Raw genomic sequence first — 20,632 nt, forward strand, 5'->3', positions numbered from 1 at the left:
CATGTATTATCAGGTAGAGATACCTAGTGAAGGAACTGCTCTCTAGACACTTAGATCATGTATTATCAGGTAGAGATACCTAGTGAAGGAACTGCTCTCTAGACACTTAGATCATGTATTTTCAGGTAGAGATACCTAGTGAAGGAACTGCTCTCTAGACACTTAGATCATGTATTATCAGGTAGAGATACCTAGTGAAGGAACTGCTCTCTAGACACTTAGATCATGTATTATCAGGTAGAGATACCTAGTGAAGGAACTGCTCTCTAGACACTTAGATCATGTATTTATCAGGTAGAGATACCTAGTGAAGGAACTGCTCTCTAGACACTTAGATCATGTATTATCAGGTAGAGATACCTAGTGAAGGAACTGCTCTCTAGACACTTAGATCATGTATTTTCAGGTAGAGATACCTAGTGAAGGAACTGCTCTCTAGACACTTAGATCATGTATTATCAGGTAGAGATACCTAGTGAAGGAACTGCTCTCTAGACACTTAGATCATGTATTATCAGGTAGAGATACCTAGTGAAGGAACTGCTCTCTAGACACTTAGATCATGTATTATCAGGTAGAGATACCTAGTGAAGGAACTGCTCTCTAGACACTTAGATCATGTATTATCAGGTAGAGATACCTAGTGAAGGAACTGCTCTCTAGACACAGATCATGTATTATCAGGTAGAGATACCTGGTGAAGTAAGTGCTCTCTATCCCTCGTTCTTCTGTCTATCTCTGTGTCTGTCCCACACAGACCGGACAGGTAGGGGGCGCTTCGGCCTTTGGCGGTTGACCATATAAAGTGCATTTGGAAAGAATTCAGACCCCTAGAACTTTTCCACGTTTTTGAATGTTAACGGCCTGATTCTAAAATTGATAAGCGAAAAAAAAAAAAAAAAGTATTTGAATCAATCTACACACAATACCCCACAATGACATCACAATACCCCACAATGACATCACAATACCCCACAATGACATCACAATACCCCACAATGACATCACAATACCCCACAATGACATCACAATACCCCACAATGACAAAGCGAAAACAGGTTTTTAGATGTTTAGCAAATGTATTAAAAATAAAAAACAGAAATACCTTATTTACATAAGTATTCAGACCCTTCGCTATGAGACTCGAAATTGAACTCAGGTGCATCATGTTTCCATTGATCGTCCTTGAGATGTTTCTACAACTTGATTGGAGTCCACCTGTGGTAAATTCAATTGATTTGGACATGATTTGGAAAGGCACACACCTGTCTATATAAGGTCCCACAGTTGACAGTGAATGTCAGAGCAGAAACCAAGCCATAAGGTCAAAGGAATTGTCCATAGAGCTCAGAGACAGGATTGTGTCGAGGCACAGGTCTGGGGAAGGGTACCAAAAAATGTCTGCAGCATTGAAGGTCCCCAAGATCACAGTGGCCTCCATCATTCTGAAATGGAAGAAGTTTGGAACCACCAAGACTCTTCCTAGAGCTGGCCGCCCGGCCAAACTGAGCAATCAGGGGAGAAGGACCTTGGTCAGGGAGGTGACCAAGAACCCGATGGTCACTCTGACAGAGCTCCAGAGTTCCTCTGTGGAGATGGGAGAACCTTCCAGAAGGACAACCATCTCTGCAGCTCTCCACCAACCAGGCCTTTATGGTAGAGTGGCCAGACAGAAGCCACTCCTCAGTAAAAGACATGACAGCCCGCTTGGAGTTTGCCAAAAGGCACCTAAAGGTCTCTCAGACCATGAGAAACAAGATTCTCTGGTCTGATGAAACCAAGATTGAACTCTTTGGCCTGAATGCCAAGTGTCACGTCTGGAGGAAACCTGGTACCATCCCTACGGTGAAGCATGGTGGAGGCTGCATCATACTGTGGGGATATTTTTCAGGGACTGGGAGACTAGTCAGGATCGAGGCAAAGATGAATGATGGAATAAACATATAGATAGGGGAAAAGGTGCTTGTGCATTGATAAGTACACAAAAGACGACATTAACGACAAGTAATAAAATAAAGACCGCACTTCTAAAAGCTAAAAATAACAGACATTTTGGTCAATCACTCAGCACTAGGAATCGGACTGGGACATCAGAACAGAAATGGTGATCTGTCGTTCAGACAACAACAAAGCCGTCACCATTGTCAGGGTTTTTAGTAAACAGCTGAGGGATAGAGTGGTAAACAAATGTTTACCACTCTCAAATTCATAGACAGAGTTATGGATGCAAGGACGAACCATACAAATTATAGTTTTAATCATTTTTAAAGACTTTACAGACTTTTAAAGACTTTGACACTTACATTGTTTACAAACACTGGACTAAATCAGTCTATATTTTGGGTTCCACCATCGTAGTACGGATGAAGCCTGAGATTGGAATGTGAAGCTAACTGAAGCTGGCTAGCTGTAGAAAACCCAGAGTTAAATGTAGCTTGCTTCATAAGATATCCCTCTGGACTAAGAGGCACTTTCAATGAATATTCTCCATTGGGCACGGAGAGGGTATCTCTCCAGGAACAGGGTTGGAGTTAAAACCTCCAGGAGGGGTATCGCCCCAGGAACAGGGTTGGAGTTAAAACCTCCAGGAGGGGTATCGCCCCAGGAACAGGGTTGGAGTTAAAACCTCCAGGAGGGGTATCTCTCCAGGAACAGGGTTGGAGTTAAAACCTCCAGGAGGGGTATCTCTCCAGGAACAGGGTTGGAGTTAAAACCTCCAGGAGGGGTATCGCTCCAGGAACAGGGCTGGAGTTAAAACCTACAGGAGGGTATCTCTCCAGGTACAGGGTTGGAGTTAAAACCTCCAGGAGGGGTATTTCTCCAGGAACAGGGCTGGAGTTAAAACCTCCAGGAGGGGTATTTCTCCAGGAACAGGGCTGGAGTTAAAACCTCCAGGAGGGGTATCTCTCCAGGAACAGGGTTGGAGTTAAAACCTACAGGAGGGGTATCTCTCCAGGAACAGGGTTGGAGTTAAAACCTCCAGGAGGGGTATCTCTCCAGGAACAGGGTTGGAGTATAAACCTCCAGGAGGGGTATTTCTCCAGGAACAGGGTTGGAGTATAAACCTCCAGGAGGGGTATCTCTCCAGGAACAGGGTTGGAGTATAAACCTCCAGGAGGGGTATCTCTCCAGGAACAGGGTTGGAGTATAAACCTCCAGGAGGGGTATCTCTCCAGGAACAGGGTTGGAGTTAAAACCTCCAGGAGGGGTATTTCTCCAGGAACAGGGTTGGAGTTAAAACCTCCAGGAGGGGTATCTCTCCAGGAACAGGGTTGGAGTTAAAACCTCCAGGAGGGGTATCTCTCCAGGAACAGGGTTGGAGTGTAAACCTCCAGGAGGGTATCTCTCCAGGAACAGGGTTGGAGTTAAAACCTACAGGACGGTATCTCTCCAGGAACAGGGTTGGAGTTAAAACCTCCAGGAGGGGTATCTCTCCAGGAACAGGGTTGGAGTTAAAACCTCCAGGAGGGTATCTCTCCAGGAACAGGGTTGGAGTTAAAACCTCCAGGAGGGGTATCTCTCCAGGAACAGGGTTGGAGTTAAAACCTCCAGGAGGGGTATCTCTCCAGGAACAGGGTTGGAGTTAAAACCTCCAGGAGGGGTATCTCTCCAGGAACAGGGTTGGAGTTAAAACCTCCAGGAGGGGTATCTCTCCAGGAACAGGGTTGGAGTTAAAACCTCCAGGAGGGGTATCGCTCCAGGAACAGGGTTGGAGTTAAAACCTACAGGAGGGGTATCTCTCCAGGAACAGGGTTGGAGTTAAAACCTACAGGAGGGGTATCTCTCCAGGAACAGGGTTGGAGTTAAAACCTCCAGGAGGCTTCTCTCCAGGAACAGGGTTGGAGAGGTCTGGTCCACACCTATAACCATACCTTTATATTCTTTCTACCCCAGGGTCAGCTGTCCAGTTCCCTCCCCTCCATGGCTGGGATGGTTGACCCCTCCTCCAGCCCCCTGGGGGCCACATCCACTGAGGACTCTGACGAAGAGGATGATGACGAAGATGACTCGGACCTAGATGACTGGGAGCCTAGCGCGCCACAGGCCTTCACACCACACAACCTCTGTGAGTTTCTTTACCTCCCTGGTGACGGGCCCTTCTGGGCGTCTACTAGGGACAGGAGTTTTACCTACCTGGTGACGGGGCCTTCTGGGCGTCTACTAGGGACAGGAGTTTTACCTCCCTGGTGACGGGCCCTTCTGGGCGTCTACTAGGGACAGGAGTTTTACTTCCCAGGTGATAGAGCTTTCTGGGTGTCTACTAGGGACAGGAGTTTTACCACCCCAGTGACGGGCCCTTCTGGGCGTCTACTAGGGACAGGAGTTTTACCTCCCAGGTGATAGAGCTTTCTGGGCATGTACTAGGAACAGGAGTTTTACCTGACTGTGACAGGACCAATACTGTGTTGTGTTAATACTGACAGTTCAAAATGACAGTGAACTCATTCTTTATCATTATTATATATATTTATATTCTTTATCTCTTTTTTTGCCTCTTTCTCTGTCTGGGTATAACCATCTGTGGTTCTGGGACCCTCACTGTCATACTTTCTCCCTCCCTCCCTCCCTCCCTCCCTCCCTCCCTCCCTCCCTCCCTCCCTCCTCCCTCCCTCCTCCCTCTCCTCCCTCCCCTCCCTCCTCTCCCCTCCCTCCTTCCTCCCTCCTCCCTCCCTCCCTCCCTCCCTCCCTCCCTCCCTCCCTCCCTCCCTCCCCCTCCCTCCCTCCCTCCCTCCCTCCTCCCTCCCCCTCCCTCCCTCCTCCCTTCCTCCTCCCTCCCTCCCCTCTCCCTCCCTCCTCCCTTCCTCCTCCTCCCTCCCTCCTCCCTCTCTCTCCCTCCCTCCCTCCTCTCTCTCCCTCCCTCCCTCCCTCCTCTCCTTCCTTTTCCCTCCCTCCCTCCCTCCCTCCCTCCCTCCCTCCCTCCCTCCCTCCCTCCCTCCCTCAGGGTGTGAGGAATGTAACATGTCCAACCCATCGGTGTGTATGAAGCACGGTGCCCTTCACCCCATCCCTAACCGTCCAGTGGTGTCCCGGGCGCGGGCCAGCCTCCCCCTCGTTCTCTACATAGACCGCTTCCTAGGGGGAGTCTTCTCCAAGAGACGGATCCCCAAGAGGACCCAGTTCGGCCCCGTGGAGGGACCCCTGGTCAGACAGGGACAACTTCACGACCACTACATCCACCTCAAGGTAAGTTGACTTCTCCGTTTTCTACAAGAGTCTATACTGTCAAGAGGAGCAGTTGTAGACTTTAATGTCTGATCAAATGGTCCCCTTGTTGTTCCTGACTCTGTGGTGTTGTTCCTGACTCTGTGGTGTTGTTCCTGACTCTGTGGTGTTGTTCCTGACTCTGTGGTGTTGTTCCTGACTCTGTGGTGTTGTTCCTGACTCTGTGGTGTTGTTCCTGACTCTGTGGTGTTGTTCCTGACTCTGTGGTGTTGTTCCTGACTCTGTGGTGTTGTTCCTGACTCTGTGTTGTTCCTGACTCTGTGGTGTTGTTCCTGACTCTGTGGTGTTGTTCCTGACTCTGTGGTGTTGTTCCTGACTCTGTGGTGTTGTTCCTGACTCTGTGGTGTTGTTCCTGACTCTGTGGTGTTGTTCCTGACTCTGTGGTGTTGTTCCTGACTCTGTGGTGTTGTTCCTGACTCTGTGGTGTTGTTCCTGACTCTGTGGTGTTGTTCCTGACTCTGTGGTGTTGTTCCTGACTCTGTGGTGTTGTTCCTGACTCTGTGGTGTTGTTCCTGACTCTGTGGTGTTGTTCCTGACTCTGTGGTGTTGTTCCTGACTCTGTGGTGTTGTTCCTGACTCTGTGGTGTTGTTCCTGACTCTGTGGTGTTGTTCCTGACTCTGTGGTGTTGTTCCTGACTCTGTGGTGTTGTTCCTGACTCTGTGGTGTTGTTCCTGACTCTGTGGTGTTGTTCCTGACTCTGTGGTGTTGTTCCTGACTCTGTGGTGTTGTTCCTGACTCTGTGGTGTTGTTCCTGACTCTGTGGTGTTGTTCCTGACTCTGTGGTGTTGTTCCTGACTCTGTCTGTCTGTCTGTCTGTCTGTCTGTCTGTCTGTCTGTCTGTCTGTCTGTCTGTCTGTCTGTCTGTCTGTCTGTCTCTAACTCGTCCCTCTCTTCTCTCCGTAGCTGTGCATGCTGGATGCAGACAAGGACATGGAGAAGTCTGATGACATGTGGGTGGACCTGTCCGACGAGGACATCTGTAATTGGCTGATGTTTGTTCGTCCCGCCCAGAACCACCTGGAACAGAACCTGGTAGCCTATCAGTACGGCTCTGAAATCTTCTACACAACCATCAAGAACATCCAGCCCAAACAGGAACTGAAGGTGGGTTGTCTGAACGGCTGCGAATCCGTGTCTGGGAGCATCGCCGACTGAGCTAACTGATCCACACGTCATAATCGCTAGTTATTTCTGCTGCACGGTGATCTGTAGATAAGTCGGCGGCTGTAATGTAGTCCATCTGCAACATGAAGACGGTTTCTAATGAAAGCACACATGCTACACTACGTAGCAGGGCTACACTACGTAGCAGGTCTACACTACGTAGCAGGGCTACACTACGTAGCAGGTCTACACTACGTAGCAGGGCTACACTACGTAGCAGGTCTACACTACGTAGCAGGTCTACACTACGTAGCAGGTCTATTCCAGAGGGCTGCACTACGTAGCAGGTCTATTCCAGAGGGCTGCACTACGTAGCAGGTCTATTCTAGAGGGCTACACTACGTAGCAGGTCTATTCTAGAGGGCTGCACTACGTAGCAGGTCTACACTACGTAGCAGGTCTATTCCAGAGGGCTACACTACGTAGCAGGTCTATTCCAGAGGGCTACACTACGTAGCAGGTCTATTCCAGAGGGCTACACTACGTAGCAGGTCTATTCCAGAGGGCTACACTACGTAGCAGGTCTATTCCAGAGGGCTACACTACGTAGCAGGTCTATTCCAGAGGGCTACACTACGTAGCAGGTCTATTCCAGAGGGCTACACTACGTAGCAGGTCTATTCCAGAGGGCTGCACTACGTAGCAGGTCTATTCCAGAGGGCTACACTACGTAGCAGGTCTATTCCAGAGGGCTACACTACGTAGCAGGTCTATTCCAGAGGGCTACACTACGTAGCAGGTCTATTCCAGAGGGCTGCACTACGTAGCAGGTCTATTCCAGAGGGCTGCACTACGTAGCAGGTCTACACTACGTAGCAGGTCTATTCCAGAGGGCTGCACTACGTAGCAGGTCTATTCCAGAGGGCTGCACTACGTAGCAGGTCTACACTACGTAGCAGGTCTATTCCAGAGGGCTACACTACGTAGCAGGTCTATTCCAGAGGGCTACACTACGTAGCAGGTCTATTCCAGAGGGCTGCACTACGTAGCAGGTCTACACTACGTAGCAGGTCTATTCCAGAGGGCTACACTACGTAGCAGGTCTATTCCAGAGGTCTACACTACGTAGCAGGTCTATTCCAGAGGGCTACACTACGTAGCAGGTCTATTCCAGAGGGCTACACTACGTAGCAGGTCTATTCCAGAGGGCTACACTACGTAGCAGGTCTATTCCAGAGGGCTACACTACGTAGCAGGTCTACACGTTACCTCATTGGCTAGCTAACATCCTGGTAACGTTACCAGTATATCAAACATGTGTGGACACAGAAATGAAAGAATATCTTCTTCTGGAGATGAATGAATGAATGAATGAATGAATGAATTAATGAATGTCTTTCATGTCCTCATCACAAACCTGACGTTTTTTAAAGAGACAGTGTACAATTTTCAATATAATTCATCTCAATAGGAAAGTAGTGTTTTATACACAATGTATAACCCTAATACTCCACAAATGACATTGTAATGTCAGTGACGGGTATTTAGCATATTAATGTTGTTATAAAAGCTGTCTTTACAGTGTTACATAACATGTCCTTCGAAAGTAGCTACAATTCATATAGTCTGCATTTAAAAAAAATCATAATTCTGCTGCTTCTAGATTTCATGTGATTTCATTTGGTGCTCCTAACATTTTTAATTTTTTTTTAGTATTTTATTTTTAATTTAGAGCCCTGGTTGGTTACAAGCCTGCTAGAGTTAGCGGGTAGGTGGAATGAGCAATGTTCACCGTCGTGGTACGGATGAAGCCTGAGCTTGGAATGTGAAGCTAACTGAAGCTGATTTAGCTGTAGAAAACACAGAGTTAAATGTAGCTTGCTTTTTTTTTATTTTTTTTTTTAATTTTATTTTTTTATTATTATAAAGACATGGAGTTTGACCTGAACAACGTTCTTCTTCCAGGTGTGGTACGCAGCATCCTATGCCGAGTTTGTCAATCAGAAGATCCACGATGTCACGGATGAGGAGAGGAAAGGTGGGAGTCTGCGCTTCATTCAACAACAACATTGTTGTGTAGATTTGTCTATGATAGAAGTGACTGGGATTTTCATCCTAATGTTGTCTCTTGTGGAGTGTGTCGGTACGAATCTTTTTTTCAGCTGCAGTACTCCACTAGAGACAACATTAGGATGAAAAAAAAATATATATAATATGTGTGTGTGTGTGTGTGTGTGTGTGTGTGTGTGTGTGTGTGTGTGTGTGTGTGTGTGTGTGTGTGTGTGTGTGTGTGTGTGTGTGTGTGTGTGTGTGTGTGTGTGTGTGTGTGTGTGTGTGTGTGTGTGTGTGTGTGTGTGTATATGACATACATTCAAAGACCACCAGCACTGATAGTAACATTTATTTACTATATATACACACATATATATATATATATATATATATATATATATATATATATATATATATATATATATATATATACATATATACACACACACACACATATATATATATATATATATATATATATATATATATATATATATATATATATTTATTTATTTATTTACTATATTATTAATTTTTACTATATTATTATTATTATTATTTACTATATATATATATATATATATATATATATATATATAGTAAATAAATGTTACTATCAGTGCTGGTGGTCTTTGAATGTATGTCAGTACTGCAGTGCCTTCAGAAAGTATTCATACCCCTTGAGTTATTCCACAGTGTGTCTACTTCTACATCTACACTATACCCATAATGACTAAGTGAAAATATGGTTTTGGACATTTTACTGAAAATTAAATACAGAAATGTCAGTCCGACCAAATTGAGCAACCGGGCAAGAAGGACCTTGGGACAGGACGGTGACCAAGAACCCAATGACCATAATTCTCACAGAACTACAGAGTTCCTTGGCTGAGATGGGAGTATCTGCCAGAAGGACCACAGTGTCTACAGCGTGTCACCAATCTGGGCTTTATGAGAGAGTGGCCAGACTGAAGCCACTACTGACAAAAACTATACCTGGAGTTTGGTAAAAAAAAAAAACATTAAAAAGCGCGTGAAAGACTCCGAGCATAAGGCAAAAGATTCTGTGGTCTGATGAGACAAAAATGTAACTTTTGGCCTGAATGCAAAGCACTATGTCTGTAGAAACCAGGCACAGCTCATCGAACACCATCCCTACCGTGAAGCGTGGTGGGGGATGCTTTTAAAGCAGCACTATGTCTGTAGAAACCAGGCACAGCTCATCGAACACCATCCCTACCGTGAAGCATGGTGGGGGATGCTTTTAAAGCAGCACTATGTCTGTAGAAACCAGGCACAGCTCATCGAACACCATCCCTACCGTGAAGCGTGGTGGGGGATGCTTTTAAAGCAGCACTATGTCTGTAGAAACCAGGCACAGCTCATCGAACACCATCCCTACCGTGAAGCGTGGTGGGGGATGCTTTTAAAGCAGCACTATGTCTGTAGAAACCAGGCACAGCTCATCGAACACCATCCCTACCGTGAAGCATGGTGGGGGACTGGGAGACTGGTAAGGATAGAGGGAACAATGAATGGAGACAAATACAGAGTACCTGCTTCAGAGTGCAAACAACTTTGGACTGAGGCGAAAGATTTACATTCCAACAGGACAAAGACCAAGCTTCGGAACAAGAATGTGTAACTTTAATCTCATTGAAACTCTGTGAAAAGACTTGCAGATTGCTGTTCACCGCCGCTCCCCATCTAACTTAAGAGCTTGAGAAAATACGCAAATGCAGATGGACAAAGCTGAAACCGACATACCCAAGACGACTCAAAGCTTTAATCATCACCAAACGTGTTATACAAAGTAGATGTACTGTATACAGTTGAAGTCGGAAGTTTACATACACTTAGGTTGGAGTCATTAAAACTCGTTTTTCAACCACTCCACAAACAAACTATAGTTTTGGCAAGTCGGTTAGGACATCTACTTTGTGCATGACACAAGTAATTTTTCCAACAATTATTTACAGAGATTATTTCACTGTATCACAATTCCAGTGGGTCAGAAGTTTACATACACTAAGTTGACTGTGCCTTTAATCCGCTTGGAAAATTCCAGAAAATGATGTAATGGCGTTAGAAGCTTCTGATAGGCTAATTGACATCATTTGAGTCAATTGGAGGTGTACCTGTGGATGTATTTCAAGGCCTACCTTCAAACTCAGTGCCACTTTGCTTGACATAATGTGAAAATCAGCCAAGACCTCAGAAAAAAATTATAGACCTCCACAAGTCTGTTTCATCCTTGGGAGCAATTTCCAAACGCCTGAAGGTACCATGTTCATCTGTACAAACAATAGTACGCCAGTATAAACACCATGGGACCACGCGGTCATCATACCGCTCAGGAAGGAGACACGTTCTGTCTCCTAGAGATGAACGTACATTGGTGCGAAATGTGCAAATCAATCCCAGAACAACAGCAAAGGACCTTGTGAAGATGCTGGAGGAAATAGGTACAAAAGTATCTATATCCACAGTAAAACGAGTCCTATATCGACATAACCTGAAAGGCCACTCAGCAAGGAAGAAGCCACTGCTCCAAAACCGCCATTAAAAAAAGCCAGACTACGGTTTGCAACTGCACATGGGTACAAAGATTGTACTTTTTGGAGAAATGTCCTCTGGTGTGATGAAACAAAAATAGAACTGTTTGGCCATAATGACCATCGTTATGTTTGGAGGGAAAAGGAGGAGGCTTGCAAGCCGAAGAACACCATCCCAACCGTGAAGCACGGGGGTGGCAGCATCATGTTGTGGGGGTGCTTTGCTGCAGGAGGGACTGGTGCACTTCACAAAATAGATGGCATCATGAGGCAGGAAAATTATGTGGATATATTGAAGCAATATCTCAAGACATCAGTCAGGAAGTTAAAGCTTTGTCGCAAATGGGTCTTCCAAATGGACAATGACACCAAGCATACTTCCAAAGCCGTGGCAAAATGGCTTAAGGACAACAAAGTCAAGGTATTGGAGCGGCCATCACAAAGCCCTGACCTCAATCCTATAGAACATTTGGGGGCAGAACTGAAAAAGCGTGTGGGATCAAGGAGGCCTACAAACCTGACTAAGTTACACCAGTCTGTCAGGAGGAATGGGCCAAAATTCACCCAACTTGTGGTGGTATGCTTGTGGAAGGCTACCTGAAACGTTTGACCCAAGTTAAACAATTTAAAGGCAATGCTACCAAATACTAATTGAGTGTATGTAAACTTCTGCCCCACTGGGAATGTGATGAAAGAAATAAAAATCATTCTCTCTACTATTATTCTGACATTTCACATTCTTAAAATAAGAGTGGTGATCCTAACTGACCTAAGACAGGGAATTTTTTACTCGTATTAAACGTCAGGAATTGTGAAAAACTGAGTTTAAATGTATTTGGCTAAGGTGTATGTAAACTTCCGACTTCAACTGTATGTGTGTGTTTGTAGCCTTGTCTATGATAGCAGTGATGTTTGCTCCTGGTCCTAATATTTTCTCTACACTACTGTAGTTGTTTGTTTCAGTACTGCAGGGTTTATTTAAACCCTAATGTTTCATCTGCTGTGGCAGGGTTTCGATACTGCGACCTAAACAGTCGAATTTGCCACCTTTTTGACGGAGCGACACAGATTTTTAATTGGACGCAAGGGTGTCAGTGATTTATTTTTATAATCGTGGTCACGTTATTAAAAAAATGATCATGAGTTATTCAAACAGTAATGTGCAATTTCCCTCCAAAATATACCAACTTTCTGAAGAGGCAACAACGGACACCTCAATGCCTCGTTTGTGTGTGTGCCAGGGCTCGACATATTACAACAATTTTAAATATAAAATGTAGGTCTTTGAAAATTATAATGAAGTGGTTGAGAAAGTCGTTGAGTTTGACTTGCCAATGTCTGTATGAACCCTGTAGGCTATAGGCTACTTGCTCAGCCCGCATATGAAAGAAAAAAATCACCTACTATTGAAATTATGCACGCATTATAAACTTGCATGCTCCTTTTAAATACAGGAACACAAGGGCATGCTCCTTTTAAATACAGGAACACAAGGGCATGCTCCTTTTAAATACAGGAACACAAGGGCATGCTCCTTTTAAATACAGGAACACAAGGGCATGCTCCTTTTAAATACAGGAACACAAGGGCATGCTCCTTTAAATACAGGAACACAAGGGCATGCTATTTTAAATACAGGAACACAAGGGCATGCTCCTTTTAAATACAGGAACACAAGGGCATGCTCCTTTTAAATACAGGAACACAAGGGCATGCTCATTTAGAAGATGGCTAGTTATTATTAGCCTGGTCCTGCTAAGATGGCTAGTCATTATTAGCCTGGTTCTGTGTTATGGCTAGTCATTATTAGCCTGGTTCAGTATGATGGCTAGTCATTATTAGCCTGGTTCTGCTAAGATGGCTAGTCATTATTAGCCTAGTTCTGCTAAGATGGCTAGTTATTATTAGCCTGGTTCTGCTAAGATTGCTAGTCATTATTAGCCTGGTTCTGTATGATGGCTAGTCATTATTAGCCTGGTTCTGCTAAGATGGCTAGTCATTATTAGCCTAGTTCTGCTAAGATGGCTAGTTATTATTAGCCTGGTTCTGCTAAGATTGCTAGTCATTATTAGCCTGGTTCTGTGTGATGGCTAGTCATTATTAGCTTGGTTCTGCTAAGATGGCTAGTCATTATTAGCTTGGTTCTGCTAAGATGGCTAGTCATTATTAGCTTGGTTCTGCTAAGATGGCTAGTCATTATTAGCCTGGTTCTGCTAAGATGGCTAGTCATTATTAGCCTGGTTCTGCTAAGATGGCTAGTCATTATTAGCCTGGTTCAGTATGATGGCTAATCATTGTTAGCCTGGTTCAGTAAGATGGCTAGCCATTGTTAGCCTGGTTCAGTAAGATGGCTAGTCATTATTAGCCTGGTTCAGTATGATGGCTAGTCATTGTTAGCCTGGTTCAGTAAGATGGCTAGTCATTATTAGCCTGGTTCAGTATGATGGCTAGTCATTGTTAGCCTGGTTCAGTAAGATGGCTAGTCATTATTAGCCTGGTTCAGTATGATGGCTAGTCATTGTTAGCCTGGTTCAGTAAGATGGCTAGTCATTATTAGCCTGGTTCTGCTAAGATGGCTAGTCATTATTAGCCTGGTTCAGTAAGATGGCTAGTCATTATTAGCCTGGTTCTGTGTGATGGCTTGTCATTATTAGCCTGGTTCTGCTAAGATGGCTAGTCATTATTAGCCTAGTTCTGCTAAGATGGCTAGTTATTATTAGCCTGGTTCTGCTAAGATTGCTAGTCATTATTAGCCTGGTTCTGTGTGATGGCTAGTCATTATTAGCTTGGTTCTGCTAAGATGGCTAGTCATTATTAGCTTGGTTCTGCTAAGATGGCTAGTCATTATTAGCCTGGTTCTGCTAAGATGGCTAGTCATTATTAGCCTGGTTCTGCTAAGATGGCTAGTCATTATTAGCCTGGTTCAGTATGATGGCTAATCATTGTTAGCCTGGTTCAGTAAGATGGCTAGCCATTGTTAGCCTGGTTCAGTAAGATGGCTAGTCATTATTAGCCTGGTTCAGTATGATGGCTAGTCATTATTAGCCTGGTTCAGTATGATGGCTAGTCATTGTTAGCCTGGTTCAGTAAGATGGCTAGTCACTAATAGCCTGGTTCAGTATGATGGCTAGTCATTATTAGCCTGGTTCTGCTAAGATGGCTAGTCATTATTAGCCTGGTTCAGTAAGATGGCTAGTCATTATTAGCCTGGTTCTGTGTGATGGCTTGTCATTATTAGCCTGGTTCTGCTAAGATGGCTTGTCATTATTAGCCTGGTTCTGCTAAGATGGCTAGTCATTATTAGCCTAGTTCTGCTAAGATGGCTAGTCATTATTAGCTTGGTCCTGCTAAGATGGCTAGCCATTATTAGCCTGGTTCTGCTAAGATGGCTAGTCATTATTAGCCTGGTTCAGTATGATGGCTAGTCATTATTAGCCTGGTTTTGCTGTGATGGCTAGTCATTATTAGCCTGGTTTTGCTGTGATGGCTAGTCATTATTAGCCTGGTTCTGCTAAGATGGCTAGTCATTATTAGCCTGCTTCTGCTTAGATGGCTAGTCATTATTAGCCTGCTTCTGCTAAGATGGCTAGTCATTATTAGCCTGCTTCTGCTAAGATGGCTAGTCATTATTCGCCTGCTTCTGCTAAGATGGCTAGTCATTATTAGCCTGCTTCTGCTAAGATGGCTAGTCATTATTAGCCTGCTTCTGCTAAGATGGCTAGTCATTATTAGCCTGCTTCTGCTAAGATGGCTAGTCATTATTAGCCTGCTTCTGCTAAGATGGCTAGTCATTATTAGCCTGCTTCTGTATGGAATACAGGCACATTATGGGACGCAGCCCAGGTCATTATCAATTCTAAAAGATATTATAAAACAATTGTTGCGACCAAATCATGTGCTGGTGCACCAGTGTAGACCCATGACTCTGGTCTTGTTGCGTTTTTCAGTGTTACGCGAGCAGGAGAAGAATTGGCCGTGTTATGAGTGTAACAGACGCTTCATGAGTTCAGAACAGCTACAGCAGCACCTCAACATGCACGATGACAAGCTGGACTACGTCACCAGGTAACACGCACACTGGAATGCTTCGCTCGCCTCGTCCCCACAGTCCTCTCCTTGACCTGTAAAACACAGTTTGTCAGAAGATTTTGGTAAAAAATGTGTTTAGTAAATTGAATTGAATGATCGAATGATTGACTTTAACCTGTGTTTCTGCAGACCAAAGGGGCGTGCTCGTGGGCGTGGCAGGAAGAGGTTTGGGACAGGAAGGAGACCGGGCCGCCCCCCTAAATTCATCCGGTTGGACCCTTCGATCGCCACGGCAGGGGACAAGACACCGGTACGTACAACTGTGTAACAGTCATAGTTTACTTTGAGACACTGTCCCAAATGGTCTCCTATTCCCTACGCAGTGCACTACTGTTAACCAGGGCCTGCATTGCACTACTGTTAACCAGGGCCTGCAGTGCACTACTGTTAACCAGGGCCTGCAGTGCACTGCTGGTAAAGGGAACCATTTGGGACACATGAAAGAGTCCTAAGGTCCAGAGACAAAAGGAAGGATAACGAATCTCTGTCTCCAGGCCTGATAGACCTGTATCTGAATGTCTCCAGGCCTGATAGACCTGTATCTGAATGTCTCCATACTGAGAGACCTGTATCTGAATGTCTCCAGGCCTGATAGACCTGTATCTGAATGTCTCCAGGCCTGATAGACCTGTATCTGAATGTCTCCAGGCCTGATAGACCTGTATCTGAATGTCTCCAGGCCTGATAGACCTGTATCTGAATGTCTCCAGGCCTGATAGACCTGTATCTGAATGTCTCCAGGCCTGATAGACCTGTATCTGAATGTCTCCAGGCCTGATAGACCTGTATCTGAATGTCTCCAGGCCTGATAGACCTGTATCTGAATGTCTCCAGGCCTGATAGACCTGTATCTGAATGTCTCCAGGCCTGATAGACCTGTATCTGAATGTCTCCAGGCCTGATAGACCTGTATCTGAATGTCTCCAGGCCTGATAGACCTGTATCTGAATGTCTCCAGGCCTGATAGACCTGTATCTGAATGTCTCCAGGCCTGATAGACCTGTATCTGAATGTCTCCAGGCCTGATAGACCTGTATCTGAATGTCTCCAGGCCTGATAACGGTGCCAGAGGGGATGGCTACCATTTTACAGGCTCCTAACCAACTGTACTATTTTGTTTATTTTCTTGCATTGTTTGTAACTTATTTTGTACATAAATGTTGTTGCTACCGTCTCTTTATGACTGAAAAGAGCTTCTGGATATGAGAACAGTGAGTTCTCCCCTCGAACTGGACAAAGATTTTTCTTTAATGAGTCTGATGCGAAGGATAGATTGTTTCTCCCAGACCAGGGCCCAAATCCCCATCATTGGCGTGAAGAAACGACGGAGGTACAGGGGGCGGAGATCGGGTTGCCATGTGAGAATTCGTCGGCGAGTGGTTAATTAACCATCCGTTCTATTGGCCAACGTGCAATCACTGGAGAATAAACACGATGAGCTCTGTTCGAGACTATCCTACCAATGGGACATAAAAAAAAAAAAATCTGAACTCTTATGTTTCACAGAGTCGTGGCTGAACGACGACACCGATAAAATACAATTGGCTGGGTTTTCCGTGCATCGGCAGGACAGAGCAGCTACGTCCTGTAAGACGAGGGGTGGTGGTGTGTGTCTATTGGTCAGTAACAGCTGGTGCGCGATGTCTAATATTAAGGAAGTCTCGAGGTATTGCTCGCCTGAGGTAGAGTACCTTATGATAAGCTGTAGACCACACTATCTACCAAGAGGTAGAGTACCTTATGATAAGCTGTAGACACACTGTCTACCAAGAGGTAGAGCACCTCATGATAAGCTGTAGACCACACTATCTACCAAGAGAGTTCTCATCTATATTATTCGCAGCCGTCTATTTACCACCACAAACCGAAGCTGGCACTAAGACCTCACTCAACCAGCTGTTTAAGGCCATAAGCAAAGAAGAAAACGCTCATCCAGAAGCTGCGCTCCTAGTGGCCGGGGACTTTAATGCAGGCAAACTTAAATCCATTGGACCTAATTTCTACCAGCATGTTAAATGTGCAACCAGAGGAAAATCAACTCTGGACCACCTATACTCCACACACAGAGATGCATACAAAGCTCTCCCTCACCCTCCATTTGGCAAATCTGACCATAATTCTATCCTCCTGATTCCTGCTTACAAGAAAAAAACTAAAGTAGGAAGTACCAGTGACTCGCTCAATACGGAAGATGACGTGGATGCTACGCTACAGTACTGTTTTCCTAGCACAGACTGGAATATGTTCCGGTATTTATCCAATGGCATTAAGGAGTATACCACCTCAGTCACCGGCTTCATCAATAAGTGCATCGACAAAGTTTTCCCCACAGTGACCGTACGTACATTTCCCAACCAGAAGCCATGGATTGCAGACAACATCCACACCGAGCTAAAGGCTAGGAGATGATTGTGGACTACAGAAAAAGGTGGGTCGAGCACGCCCCCATTGTCATCGACAGGGCTGTAGTGGAGCAGGTTGAGAGCTTCAAGTTCGTTGGTGTCCACATCACCAACAAACTATCATGGTCCAAACACACCAAGACAGTCGTGAAGAGGGCACGACAACGCCTATTCCCCCACAGGAGACTGAAAAGATTGATGCTCTTAGGACCCATGCCAAAAGTTCTACAGCTGCACCATCGAGAGCATCCTGACTGGTTGCATAACTGCCTGGTTCGGCAACTGCTCGGCCTCCGACCGCAAGGCACTACAGAGGGTAGTGCGTATGGCCCAGTACATCACTGGGGCCAAGCACATCATTGGGGCCAAACTTCCTGCCATCCAGGGAATCTGTACCAGAGGAACAAAGGAAGGCCCAAAAAATTGCCAAGGACTCCAGCCACCCTAGTCATAGACTGTTCTCTCTACTACCGCACGGAAAGCGGTACCGGAGCGCCAAGTCTAGGTCAAAAAGGCTTTCTTAACAGCTTCTACCCCCAAGTCATAAGACTCTTGAGCAGTTAATCAATTGGCTACCTGGACTATTTACATTGTCCCCACAAGACCTTTAAACAGGTCAATATTCACAAGGCCGCGGACGGATTACCAGGACGTGTACTGCGAGCATGTGCGGACCAACTGGCAAGTGTCTTCACTGACATTTTCAACCTCTCCCTGACCGAGTCTGTAATACCTACATGTATCAAACAGACCACCATAGTCCCTGTGCCCAAGAAAGTGAAGGTAACCTGCCTAAATGACTACCGCCCCGCAGCACTCACGTTGGTAGCCATGAAGTGCTTCGAAAGGCTGGTCATGGCTCACATCAACACCATCATCCCGGAAACCCTAGACCCACTCCAGTTTGCATACCGGCACAACAGATCCACAGATGATGCAATCTCAATCGAGAGCCTCCAGACCGGTTGCATCACCGCCTGGTATGGCAACTGCTCGGCATCCAACCGTAAGGCGCTTCAGAAAGTAGTGTGTACAGCCCAGTACATCACTGGGGCCAAGCTTCCTGCCATTCAGGACCTCTATACCAGGCGGTGTCAGAGGAAGGCCCACAAAATTGTCATAGACTCCAGTCTCCCAAGTCATAGACTGTTCTCTCTGCTACCGTACGGCAAGAGGTACCGGAGCTCCAAGTCTAGGAACAAAAGGCTCCTTAACTTCTACCCCCAAGCCATGAGACTGCTGAACAATTAATCAAATGCCCCCTCCACCTTTGTTTTTACACTGCTGCTATTTGCTGTTTATTATCTATGTATAGTCACTTTACCCCTACTTACATGTAGAAATGACCTCGACTAACCTGTACCCCGCACATTTGACTCTGTACCGGTACCCCCTGTATATAGCCTCGTTACTAACCTGTACCCCGCACATTGACTCTGTACCGCTACCCCCTGTATATAGCCTCCACATTGACTCTGTACCGTAACACTCTGTATATAGCCTCCACATTGACTCTGTACCGGTACCCCCTGTATATAGTCTCCAAATTGACTCTGTACCGGTACCCCCTGTATATAGCCTCCACATTGACTCTGTACCGGTACCCCCTGTATATAGCTTCCACATTGACTCTGTACCGTAATACCCTGTATATAGCCTCCACATTGACTCTGTACCGTAACACCCTGTATATAGCCTCCACATTGACTCTGTACCGTAACACCCTGTATATAGCCTCCACATTGACTCTGTACCGGTACCCCCTGTATATAGCCTCCACATTGACTCTGTACCGTAACACCCTGTATATAGCCTCCACATTGACTCTGTACCGGTACCCCCTGTATATAGTATCCACATTGACTCTGTACCGTAACACCCTGTATATAGCCTCCACATTGACTCTGTACCGTAATACCCTGTATATAGCCTCCACATTGACTCTGTACCGGTACCCCCTGTATATAGTCTCCACATTGACTCTGTACCGGTACCCCCTGTATATAGCCTCCATATTGACTCTGTACCGGTACCCCCCTGTATATAGCCTCCACATTGACTCTGTACCGTAACACCCTGTATATAGCCTCCACATTGACTCTGTACCGTAACACCCTGTATATAGCCTCCACATTGACTCTGTACCGTAACACCCTGTATATAGCCTCCACATTGACTCTGTACCGTAACACCCTGTATATAGCCTCCACATTGACTCTGTACCGGTACCCCCTGTATATAGTCTCCACATTGACTCTGTACCGGTACCCCCTGTATATAGCCTCCACATTGACTCTGTACCGGTACCCCCTGTATATAGCCTCCACATTGACTCTGTACCGGTACCCCCTGTATATAGCCTCCACATTGACTCTGTACCGTAATACCCTGTATATAGCCTCCACATTGACTCTGTACCGTAATACCCTGTATATATCCTCCACATTGACTCTGTACCGGTACCCCCTGTATATAGTCTCCACATTGACTCTGTACCGGTACCCCCTGTATATAGCCTCCACATTGACTCTGTACCGGTACCCCCTGTATATAGCTTCCACATTGACTCTGTACCGTAATACCCTGTATATAGTCTCCACATTGACTCTGTACCGTAACACCCTGTATATAGCCTCCACATTGACTCTGTACCGGTACCCCCTGTATATAGCCTCCACATTGACTCTGTACCGTAACACCCTGTATATAGCCTCCACATTGACTCTGTACCGTAACACCCTGTATATAGCCTCCACATTGACTCTGTACCGTAACACCCTGTATATAGCCTCCACATTGACTCTGTACCGTAACACCCTGTATATAGCCTCCACATTGACTCTGTACCGTAACACCCTGTATATAGCCTCCACATTGACTCTGTACCGGTACCCCCTGTATATAGTCCTCCACATTGACTCTGTACCGGTACCCCCTGTATATAGCCTCCACATTGACTCTGTACCGGTACCCCCTGTATATAGCCTCCACATTGACTCTGTACCGGTACCCCCTGTATATAGTCTCCACATTGACTCTGTACCGGTACCCCCTGTATATAGCCTCCACATTGACTCTGTACCGTAACACCCTGTATATAGCCTCTACATTGACTCTGTACCGTAACACCCTGTATATAGCCTCCACATTGACTCTGTACCGGTACCCCCTGTATATAGCCTCCACATTGACTCTGTACCGGTACC

General features: G+C 45.7%; 1 protein-coding gene across 3 annotated transcripts in view; it reads left to right on the forward strand.

Moving 5' to 3' along the window:
* The window catches only part of prdm10 (PR domain containing 10), a 70,805-nt gene that overhangs the window by 7,525 nt on the left and 42,648 nt on the right, over positions 1-20,632 (forward strand). For all 3 annotated transcript variants that reach the window (XM_082956530.1, XM_082956532.1, XM_082956531.1), the window contains exons 6-11: positions 3,895-4,066; positions 4,943-5,184; positions 6,128-6,328; positions 8,294-8,366; positions 14,883-15,000; positions 15,154-15,274. In XM_082956530.1, coding sequence (XP_082812656.1) covers positions 3,895-4,066; positions 4,943-5,184; positions 6,128-6,328; positions 8,294-8,366; positions 14,883-15,000; positions 15,154-15,274 — 927 coding nt within the window. The remainder of the gene's footprint in view (positions 1-3,894; positions 4,067-4,942; positions 5,185-6,127; positions 6,329-8,293; positions 8,367-14,882; positions 15,001-15,153; positions 15,275-20,632) is intronic.

Source organism: Salmo salar, chromosome 09 (assembly GCF_965601325.2).
Source record: "Salmo salar chromosome 09, fSalSal1, whole genome shotgun sequence".
Lineage (NCBI taxonomy): Eukaryota > Metazoa > Chordata > Actinopteri > Salmoniformes > Salmonidae > Salmo > Salmo salar.